Here is a 12,061-nt window from a genome sequence, read left to right as displayed (position 1 = left end):
CAATGTTTAATTTAAGATAGTTTGCGTCTGTCTGGTTGCAGTGTTGCCAGCTACAGAATATTTTAATTCCAGATTTTAGGGGGAAATTTTGGAAAAATTATATGTTTTGTCTCTATTATTTCCATCTTGTTGGCTATATCGGAACAAACGTACCAGTATCTGGAAGTCTTGTCTTTACTCTACACAACGCACTATAGAAAGTTTCAATAGGATAATTAGGGGAAGTAAAGTTGAGATTTACAGTGGACCTTGTTCTCTAATTGAAAAGATAACTTTTTAAAGGTAGAATGAGATTTTTTTTTATTGACATGCTTACTTTATTAGATATTGTCACAAAACTTGTAGGATATATTAAAGGGATACCAAAGCTTATTTTAAGATAGTTTCTGTGTGTCTGATAGTAGTGTTGCTAGCTACAAAAAAATTTAATTCCAGATTTTAGGGGCAAATTTTGGGAAAAATTCCCTTTTTATTTCTATTATTTCCTTCTTGTTGGCTACATTCGAACAAATGTACCAGTGTCTAACAGCCTCATTCTTAGCCTACACAGCGCACCATAAAAAGTTTTACTAGAATAATTAGTGAAAGTACAGTTGAGGTTTATAATAAACCATGTTCTGGAAATGGTAAGAAAATGGTGAATTTCTGAGGTAGAATGAGATTTTTTTTAAAATTTCATGCTTACTTTGTTATATATCGCCATGATACTTGTAGGATATATTCTTTGAGTACTACGGTTTATTTTCAGATAGTTTTCGCCTGTCTGATGGCAGCTTTTCCAGCCAAAACAATTAATTCCCGCTATTAGGTGAAAAATTCGGAAAATTTCCCTTTTCCCCTCTATTATTACCCTCTTACTGGCTACATTGAAACAAACGTACCACTACCTGAAAGCTTCCTCTTTGCCCTACAGAACGCGCCATAAAAAGTTTCAATAGGATAATTAGAGAAGTCTAACCCGGCATATTTGATTTTTGCCTCTGAGGCGTAAAAAGTGTCAAAATTTCATGTGTATGACAGAATTTTTTCTTTCCCTCTTTGAATGGAAGCCAGCGACTTCAGGATTTCACTGTACCTTGTCAACACACCAAAGATTTGTTTAGGTGACTTGAACCCATATAGCAGCAGTGGTGCTAGGTGCAAAAAAAGTTCGAAATTCGGTTAGGGAATTTTTTGTAAATTTTCACCCCTACATTTCCCTCAATAATTTCCCACCCGTTGGTAACACTGCAATGCAACTTACACCAAAAAATAGCCACATCAATTTTCTTAAAAACAAGGCCTTAACCATATCAATCGAATGAATAGTTTTTGAGCAATAAGTCACTAACTGGAAATGTAGGAAAACGCAAAAAATGGCCTGGGACCGAAAGGAAAAATCACACAATTGTGCTCGTATAGGTACAAAGAAACAAACGCTTTTTAAGTTACGAGTGCTTCGACTCAAGTTCTGTTGATTATTTCAATAATCTGCAACATAAATAAATAAATAATAGTTGCCAGAAAAAAAAAAACAGACTTTTGAAAAAAAACATGAAAAAGAACGATGTTTTTTATTGAAAAAAAACTTCACAGAAAAAAAAACGTTTTTTTTTACAACACTATCTGGAAGGCCATGCAATCCATCGCGGTAGAACTTGGTGGACCGTGAAACGAAGAAAGTATGAGGTGCATTTTGGACTTTTACTAGGGATTTGAACTGGCGTCCTCTAAGGTGATTCTCCAAAGAATGGAACATGTGATAATCGGACGGTACAATACCCGGGGAATATAGTGGTTGCAATATTGTTTCCCAGCCAAGGCGGAAAATGGTGTCCTGAGTCATCCTAGCCGTAAACGAGGACCCATTTGCAATTCAAAAGTGATGGCTCCAGAGTTTTGAGTTTTTGTTGAGCACAGCTCAACTGCTGACAGTACACAGTTAAACTGATACTCTGACCAGCTGGTAGCAGTTCCCGATGCACGATGCACCAAACACACAGAAGGACCTTCTTCTGGTACAGTGCTGGTTTCTGCTGTTTTGAAATCGGTTCATGGGATGCTAACCAATGATGACGGCGCCGTGGAGCTTCGTATAGGACACACTTTTTATCTCATGTCAACGCCCTGTCCAGAAATGGCTCCGAAACAGTAAATAAACACAGGCGACTGCCGCGTTGCCTTCTGGCCCGTAGTCAAAATATGAGAGACCCATCGACCCAACTTGTAGTGCTTCACAAGTTGATGAATGTGCTGCCGAATGGTTTCACCACATACTGAATTGTAGTCCCAGTTCCTCTTTGTACATGTGTTGGTCTTCTGGCACGTGGTGTTTTCGGGTGTTTCGTCACCGTCCTTAAACTTGTTACACCACCGCTGCACTGTCCGCGTCGTCACGACACCCTCACCAAAGGCTTGGCATATCTTATGTCCCGCTACACAGGGGCGTCATTTCAGACTTCGCTTGGGAGGGGCAAGAGCATCACTGACAGAAGAATCTCACGTCTTGTACTAGTATATTACTAGACAATCTATTAAAGCATATGTAGTCCTCAAACTCTTGGGGGGGCAATTGCCCCCTCCTGCCCTCCCTAAATGACGCCCCTGCCGCTACAGCGGCGTTTGACCTCCATTTGAACTCGTTCAGCATACATGCTCTTATGACGCTCTGTGGATGTCCCATGTTCCCTCTGTCTTTACGCAAGTTTACGGTGTGTCTGAATTGCCCCAACCAGGTAGTATGTTGGATATACCCACACCAACAACTGACGTTCGCCTTATCTCCATTTGCATTCAACTCACAGTATGAGGTCCAATTGAACACAGACCTCCACGAAAAGGGACAGAAATTTCTTGGTTACCTTTATAGTTATGCACAAAAGTATAGCGTTTGGTCCCGGGCAGTAGTTCTTGATTAAGCATAATAAAAACTATATTGAATATAATTTATGGATAATAATAATAATAATAATAATAATAATAATAATAATAATAATAATAATAATAATAATAATAATAATAATAATAATAATAATAATAATAATAATAAGAAGAAGAAGAAGAAGAAGAAGAAGAAGCTAAAATAGTGTTGTTAGTCTTCCAGAAGGAAACCAAAATTTTCCTTTCTTTCAGGCCTCAAAATCGCTAGCAGCAACACATTTTTTTTTGGCTTTGTACATTGTAGCTGGCCCCCCTCAAAAACGACGGGCCCCCCTACACAAATCTGCTGGCTACACCCCTGGCTACCATTGTTTATTTCTGCTAGTAGAGTTTATTTATGTTATGTACATATAAACTTTCTGGATGTTTTCGAGCTATATATTAATATTAGATCGTTGAGATGTTTTAATAAAGAAAGTTGGCTTGTACTAATGTAGGTCTGGAGATTTGTTGATGGTTCTGCAAGGTTACATGTGTGCAGAACACGTACGAAAGTTTTTTTTTTTTTTTTTTAAATCTCTGCAGACGATACTGGGGGCAGAAAAGGGTGCTCGCCAGATTAATAATCCTTTTGTATCAGGTTTTACGGTATGACAGCACTTGAGAGGCTGTATACATATTATTCAATGTGTTTAATTTGTTTATTTTAATCTAAATGCAATGCCAAACATTTGAAAAGCCATCAAACTTCTGGGAAAATCTGCGTTCATAACCACAACTCCATTTGTCATACAGGTGGGAGTTGGTAACCTGTCACCAGATGGCAGTAAAAGTCAGGAACGATGACGTGAGTGCAAGTGAATGCATAATCATAACAATTTTTGTGCTTTTATTAAGATTTCAAACAGAAAGCTTTGGAGTGTGATATAGTTACAAATATCATTTTGAAGCATGTTTAATGCTCTTTACAATGAATATCGTGATTTAAAATACTTTGCAACGTGTGAACATAAATACAGCAAAAATTAAGTGAAAGTGTATAAACAAACAGAAAGTAGGTCACCAAGCAGCGTGCTTGAGAGGGTGGAAAACCTAAACCCCTATTTTTCCAGGTTTTCGAAAGTGGTTCCATCCAGCGCGAGTCTCTCAAGAGACAATGAACTTCTGTTTCTGTTAAAAACAAGGAAGTTGAGAGACTCAAGGTTAGTTACTCTTTAGTTACAGTCGAGCTCACGTCGGTCGTGAGAGTTCGACACCCGAAACATATTAATAGGCAGAAGCCTATCAGTGGGACGTGTGCACATTGAACTTTTGCTAGTTCGATGCCCGTACAGTGCAATCACTCTGTGTGATTACAGTGAATAAGCTCAATATGAGCATGTTATAATCATTTGATATTGGAATATTGTACGTGTGATCAGTTCACAAAACTTGGTGTGTTAGTGACATGAATTTCTGACAGTGAAAAGTGAATGTCATTTATATATATATATACCTAATGTAGTGTCCGCTGCGACCAGATAGTTTACCGTTCCCTCTAATTTTATTCATCGCGTACAAAGACTGAGTTGGGAAAGCTTTGTACAGACAATGCGAACCGGAGAACGGCATCGTCATAAGTTGTAAATATATGAATAGGATATAAATATTAACAGTTCAGTGCTACGTGTAAATATATATATATATTTCAAATTTTATGTGATTATATTGAGCGAGACTTTTTAGTGCTACCTAAGTATTGCAGCACTACGCTCCAAACAACAGATGCCAGTGACATAGAACGACATCAACAACCAGGGTGTTGACGACCGTCCCCTGCAGTTCAAAGGAAAGGTCCAGATGGAGAGAATCAGCCTTCAACTGTAATCCAGAGCTCCAGGAGGTGTGAGAGAGTGATCTGAGCAACGGCAGCGTCCCAGCGCCTGCACAGGAATCTTCGGGACCAGAAGAGGTGGAAGAATCCAAGAAAATAACAGGATACAACGTTTCTGAAGATGAAAGTGAAATTATAAGTTTTGCGTGCACGAACGGTGAACTCAAGCTATAGTAGCCAGATCTGAGCTCAAAATTATATATCAGTGGTGAAATTTAAAATCTAAAATATTTTTTTAAATTTTTATTCACGATTACGTGTGATTTATGCAGTGTAACTTACAAGTTTCGGAATTCAGGATTCCCATTAAAAAGGATCCTTGCAGCATATCTGGAGAGTCTCCTTTCATTCACTCTAGCTCAGCTGGAAGATATGTGTTACAAATTTTCTGTTATATAAATATGTTTCTTTTCAGGCCAGATGCCATGATTCAGAGAATCCCATGAATCTGCTGGGCATATTTCAGGTGTTTTGTGAGTAATTTTCTAACTCAGGTCTTGCGTTAAAACTGCGTGGACCCTGAAACTAAGAGTCTCATGACTAAAGTAACTTTTCTAAATTTTTGTTTTTAATAATTAAGCTCTACCGACTGAATTTAAATTCTTTTGCCTTAAACTTGTGAGTGAGGCAGGGTCCATTCCATTAATTTCATTTGTTTACTTCTGTGTGATGTTGCCTTCAACATTATCATTCCACTAGTTCATTTAAATATTTCATCTGCGCATCACATACGCATCACATACAGCCAGGCTAAAGGAGACGGTGGTGATGAGCAATGAATGAAATGGTGGAATGAAGAAAGTGGGAGAACCCCGAGGAAACCCACGCACACTACCCACCACAAAGTTCACTTTGTGGGAGCAGGGTTTGAACCCGGAACCCCATGCACCAGAGGTGAACGCTCTACCACGGAGCCACCGCGGCCTCTTGTGAAAGTTCAAGTGCAACTTTTGTTACTGATAACATCGAAGTATTTGTATATATTTTTATTACTAGTGGAAACGTTTTTGTTTTGATACTTATATACCACTTCGATGGATACCACGTGATATGATGAATTTGTTGTAGATGCTTAAAAAAGCCACTGACGAAAATGAAACTTCCGACTGAAAATTTCTGCAATTACTAAATAATAAATATATACCAAGATTAGATTAGTCATAGGGAATACAAGGTCTGTCCAACAAGTATCGAGACTTTTTTTTTTAAGACAAAGGGAAAGGATGGAACGTGTTGTCTATAGAATTCAGGTATACGATGCGACCCAGCTCAGTTTCCTGAAAGCCTTTGCAGAGTTTGAATTGTGTCCGGAGTGAGAACTTGCATTGTCATGTCGTCAGGAATCAAGGTGTCAGACGATTTGTAAATGAAGAAAGTGTCTTCAAATTGACACCGAAGATTTTGTACGGACAACAGAAAGAAACTCTTGTGTTGATTTGTCACGAACTGTTGGAAAGTGTTGAACTTGAGCCTGATTTTTTTGAATTGGTAAGTAGTGATAACTGGTAATGAGTTTCTGGAAAAACGCAATGTGGTAACACTGCCGTAGCCTCTCTACATTCCAGGCCTGATCCTGTTTGACGTCTTTCTCTTTCATCTGATGAATCGGAACATGAACGGACACCACTATGAAACGGTAGAAAGGTTGCAAGTAGCTTCGACACATTGCCTGAAGAAGAATCCGAGTGCAGACTTTGAGAGAGCATATCAAGCGTAACAGAAGAGGTGGAAGCGGTGTATTGACGAAAAAATATTATTTTAAAGAATTTTAACCCATTGTATACATATCTGCAAGTAGTCCTGATACTTTTTGGACATACCTTGTATATCGAATTATTTCTTAGTTATCTTATTTTAGTCATGTTTATATTATGTTAAATAGCACTTTATTATTATTATTATTTTTAAATGAAATGGAAGTAAAATAATGAGTCACAGTACTCAATGTTCAATATAAGGGGAAATTTTTTAGTTTCTCCTTTTCTGGCAAACTCCTTTTTTTTTGAGATATTAAGACTATTGACAGATGTTGACTATTTGTAAGATGATGATATTAAGTTTATTTTCAAAGCGAACAGTTAAGACGTTATTTTTCGTTATTTGTATTGAAATATAGAATAACGTTAAATTCAACTAATGATATTTCTGAAGCTGTACCAAATTTTGTAATATTTGGCCCTAATAAAATTATGGCTGTCACATTGTTTAGTTGTAAAATATGCTAGACGAGTCCTATATTTCGTATTTTAATTATTGCATAAACATTAACACATTCATGACCAGCAATTTATACACACTATTTAAATGCTCAGACCGCCCATTTTTAAATACTTATGCTAGTCACTGCTAATTAAAACTTCTCTCAACGGAGATTGGGCTACTCCTACATTATACATCACAAAAATCTGAAATTGTATACATAGCTTCAGATGGTGATTTAGTATGGTTAAACTCTGGACGGATATGATTGGTTGAATTGATTTGGGTTTAACGTCCCTTTCAGCAGCGAGACTATATGAGATAGGACCTACTGATTAACGTGGGATCCGAACCACATGAGCTCTCGTCGACGGATATGATAGGCTATACACTTCCATTCATATCCCACCAAGGTCGGATATGGAAGCGAACGTATTAAATAAAAGATATCCTATCATAGTAAGTCAAAGTGTATACTATTTACGTGAAATTAGTAATTTATATTGCCAGTACATTTTGTAAACAATTTATTTCGAGCATTTAATTGGTCTTCAGTACGCTTCTCGCTATTTTCTTGAATTTTAATAGCAATTGAAGAGTAATAAAGAATTTTAAAAATTAGAAGATACTACTACTACTACTACTACTACTAATAATAATAATAATAGTGATAATAATAATAAAGTCAACAAAATGCTGTTGAACAAATTAGTAATTGTTTCCTCGCCGTTTCTTATATGGCTGAAATCCAGGGACACAGTTTGTATAGTCATAATTGCCGAGCACTAAAATTTCTGCATCATATGAAAGGTTTTGAAAATACGCACTATTACAAATAGTTACGTATATCAATAACGATACAGCTTTTTTGAAGTATCAATACTGATTTTAGTAGACTTAAAACTATGGCTGAAAATACACTGACTCAAACTGCGATTTAGTTTAAGGTTAATGCAGGCCCGTAGCCAGCCCAAAAATTTAGGGGGGCCGGTAGAAGTTAGGGGGGCCCGATCCAATCATATTATACTTCATCACCATATTATAGTTCACTTGTAAGCCTACCGTGAAATTTTATGGGGGCCAGCCAAGGTTTAGGGGGGCCCGGCCCCCCTTGCCCCTCTGTGGATACGGGCCTGGATTAATGGGTTTTTACTTAATGTGATTAAAACTCAACATATGATTTTTAGTTTAAGAGAAGTGTCTGTTGAAAATAACTCAACTTGTTTCTATTGACAATAAGCTATCATGGAAACTGCACATTAATTATATCTATGATAGGTTGTCAAGACCGCAAAGGTAACATATTTATTGAGACAACTGAAAAACCACGTTCCTGACAACTATATTAAATCAGCTTATTTTGCTTTTTGTCAGAGTATAATTTTATATGGTGCATTATTTTGAGCAACAGTTGTCTTGTAAGTGAAGTCCTATGCTACAGAAAAATGGTCATCGGCATAATTTCAAATTAACATAGATTAGCTCATTGCAGATCCTTGTTTATTAATCTTAATTTTAAGATTAAGATTATGATTTTTATTATCAACTTATACATTTATATAGTACTTCTCTTTATAAAAAGTAATCTTCATAGTTTACAAATTAGACAAGAGCTCCATCATATACTTGGATAATAGCAGGAATAATGAACATATAAATGTTACATATCAACGAAAGTCTAAAACAAATAGCTACGAGATACTTGGAATAAAATTGTATAAGAAATTGCCTGAAAGACTAACAAATGAACATTTAAATATATTTAAGAGTAAGTTGTCCAAATATTTAATTGCAACGCCATTCTAGTCTTTACAGGAGTATCCTGACTGTTCAATAAAGATGTAATGTAATGAATGACCCTTAAACTACAGGGTGGCCCAAAAGTAGGTATACACCCCTGCATTGATCAAGTATAACATCCTAGTTTATGGGTTTATTTACTTCAGCTCTTTCAAGCTTACTATATAAGTAAAAACACATTAAGAACAAATAATAAAGAAACTAAGTTTACCTGATGGATAACAATAAGAAATTAAGAAATTATATAAAATACAATGAGCTGATCAGTACGGTATAGTATACCTACTTTTGGGGCACCCTATATGTTAATAATAATTCGTACATGTGATATTAATGTTGTTAATTGTGTCCTATATCTTATTTCGGCAGTTGTTTTCATTATATATAATATATACACACCACTAATTCTATGTATTATAACGTCGTCTATTGCTATGCATAGCTTAATGATAATTAAAATTTATTATTATTATTATTATTATTATTATTATTATTATTATTAAGAGTATGTGTGTCATAGCCAACATTAGAAGACAGAAAATAGATACAATTTGTTACTTTTTTCACATAATAAAAATTCAATAAATAACTAAATAGTATGTTTCAGAAGAATAAAAAGTCTCAGTTATTGGCAACGAATGATATATTTTTTAACGCCATACGAAAATAAAGTATTTTCGGAAACTAAACATGAGACTTTACTTTCAAGTGTGTCATTTTGTTCAATTCCATTTCATTTATCGACTGATAATGTCTCATATTTGGAAAATATTATAATTAACCAAAATTTAAAGTTTAAGAATTATGATAATCATAATCATGGACTCTTTAGCCACACTGCATATTGTCATAATGAAAAGCTTGATGAAGGTATACTTCACTACGGGCTTGCACTCAGAAATTTTGTGAGGGTTTCAAGCTTTTGGGGGGCTCCAATAGGCCTACTACAAGCCACTACGTATATGTAGTATTAAAGGGACATTATTTTGCACCCGAAAAGACGACAAGTAATTGTAAAATACTTCCACATATATTTTCAGAAAAAAATGATAGAATTATAATATTTTTATAAGAGAAAGAGTACAAATGAAGTGTAAGATCAAATTTTCATGCTAGATTAATCGTTTTCCAGTTAAACAAGTATAATTTTATTGAGAAAGTGTACAAATATATGTTGAGTTAGGAAGTTTTTTTTTTTTTTTTTTTTTTGGAGGGAAGGGTCTCCAGACCAGGTGAACTTCCCCCCGTGGGTACACCCTTACTTTACTATCACTTTCATATTAATAGATGTCGTGGTTATTGTACAATATGAGTTTTTAACTTTTACAAATAAATCTTTATTTTATTAAAAAAAATACACAGAGAATTTACACTTGCCCATATTTTGTTCAGCTTATTTCTTGAATATTTTTGACATCTTCTGGATATTTCTTACCGTTAAACGCTAATAATATTGTAGAATTTATTATTATTTATTATTTATTAAAAAATAAGAAAAAATAGTGGGGAACATAGTAAACATTTTTGATCGTATAGTTTTTCATTTACTTGAATACAAGTATTTTTTTCATAGCTTCAGTAATTATGTTCTTGAAGCTAAGCATGTAAAGAGCTTTTTATAGACCCTATAATAGACTTTTGTAGACCCTAAGCCTCCGATGAATGTTGAAAAAACATTGTTTACATAGGGGTATCAGGTATTTTAAAAAGATTTCTGAACTTTGCATGAGAGATGGCGTTGGTGTTCTAAATCTCTGGGTATATAAGTTGCAAATATCATGATTAACTTCATTTGACAGCTGACAGTTGAAGCTAGTAGATGTGCTAAAAGTGTTGGGATTCTTATAATCAAATGGAAGGTATTGTCCCGTAAAGGCGAGTGAATTTACCGCAAACTGCTGTATGTTTTACAATTTCGATAAAAGCCTAAATGCTGCACAAGCTCGTGAAAACAATTGTGCTGTATATGGCAAGATATATGTTATCAAAAACAACAGCCAAAAGATAATTCTGTAGCTTTCATTCGTTAAATTTCAATGTTCAAAATTGGATTATATTTTGTCAAAAGTCTAGCATGACCAGCACGCAAGCAGTCATGACGTCATTGAACTAAACATCCATCACCAAACAGTGTTAAACCATTTGAAGAAAGCTGGCTACAAAAATGAACTTCATCGTCTGGATGCCACATAATCTGACTCTAAACATTTACTCCACTGAATTTCTATCTGCGAATCTCTACTGAAACATTACTAACTCGAGCCATATCCGAAGCATTTAATCACAAGTGATAAAAAGTGGTCCTGCGTAGCATAGTCGCTAACGACCGTCTATTCTCTGTTCAGGCAAGCCATACTTAGTGAGGTTTTCCTGGGTTTTTCTCATTCACACCAAGCAAATCCCGGGATGGCGGCATCTAACGTAATGGTCCCAGGCTGCCTTTCTCCTCAATTCTATACGTTTTTAACGACTCGCCAGAAATTGAGAAAACTGGCTGGGATGTTTTAATTCATCCACCACATAACCCGGACCTAGTACCATCAGATTATCATCTGTTTTGGTCTTTGGAGAAATCCCTGAATGATATTAAGTTAGTTTCAAACAAAGCTTGTGAAATCTATGTTAAAAAAAAAAAAAAAAAAAAACAGAAACCACGAAAGTTTTTAGCCATGGGATTATGGTGTTGGTGGAAAATGGGATGGTGGAAGAAGATCATCGAACAAAACGATGCATATGTGGTGTAATAGTGTGACTTTCAAATCACAATTAATGTCTTTTCAATTTTGACCTCCAAAGGCTCAACACCTTTTAGACTACCTTATATTAAGAAGGTTAAAATGTTGAAATACATTTAATGCACTAATTCAAGGCATAAAACAATTTACAGTTTATCTTTTCTCCTAATTATATGAATGAAATATAATTCTTTATCGAAACTAAACTTGTACAAGTACTTACAAACAAAGTATACTCAAAATCTGGATATATTTCTAATGATGTCATAACATAAATGATTGAAAAAATAACATAAATATTTGTTCTTGAAGTGTTTACTGATACAAATTCTTGAATTATGTGTATTTGGAGGAATATAGTAATTCTGATTTATTTTTTTTCTTTTTATTTATTAGTAGTGGTGTTCTACTAGTAATATTTATATACATAGGCTAACCTTTTTTGATTGGTGGAATATTAGCGTATACAACACTGAGAATGGACGGAATTTCTTCTGGAATTATAAGAGCTCTTGACACCATACCTGTATAAAAGAAGAAATAAGAAAGAATCAGTACAAATATTAATTCTGTAAGTAGGTTACATTAGGAATAT

General features: G+C 35.1%; 1 protein-coding gene across 1 annotated transcript in view; it reads right to left on the bottom strand.

Annotated features, from left to right (window-relative positions):
* The window catches only part of snsl (snustorr snarlik), a 65,689-nt gene that overhangs the window by 15,114 nt on the left and 38,514 nt on the right, over nucleotides 1-12,061 (bottom strand). Inside the window, exon 2 of the mRNA XM_081728139.1 lies at nucleotides 11,904-11,990. Within this exon, the coding sequence (XP_081584265.1) occupies nucleotides 11,904-11,990 (87 nt within the window). The remainder of the gene's footprint in view (nucleotides 1-11,903; nucleotides 11,991-12,061) is intronic.

Source organism: Thermobia domestica, chromosome 10 (genome assembly GCF_964235325.1).
Source record: "Thermobia domestica chromosome 10, izTheDome1.hap1.1, whole genome shotgun sequence".
NCBI classification, from domain to species: domain Eukaryota; kingdom Metazoa; phylum Arthropoda; class Insecta; order Zygentoma; family Lepismatidae; genus Thermobia; species Thermobia domestica.
This window is presented reverse-complemented; position numbering and strand designations above follow the sequence as displayed.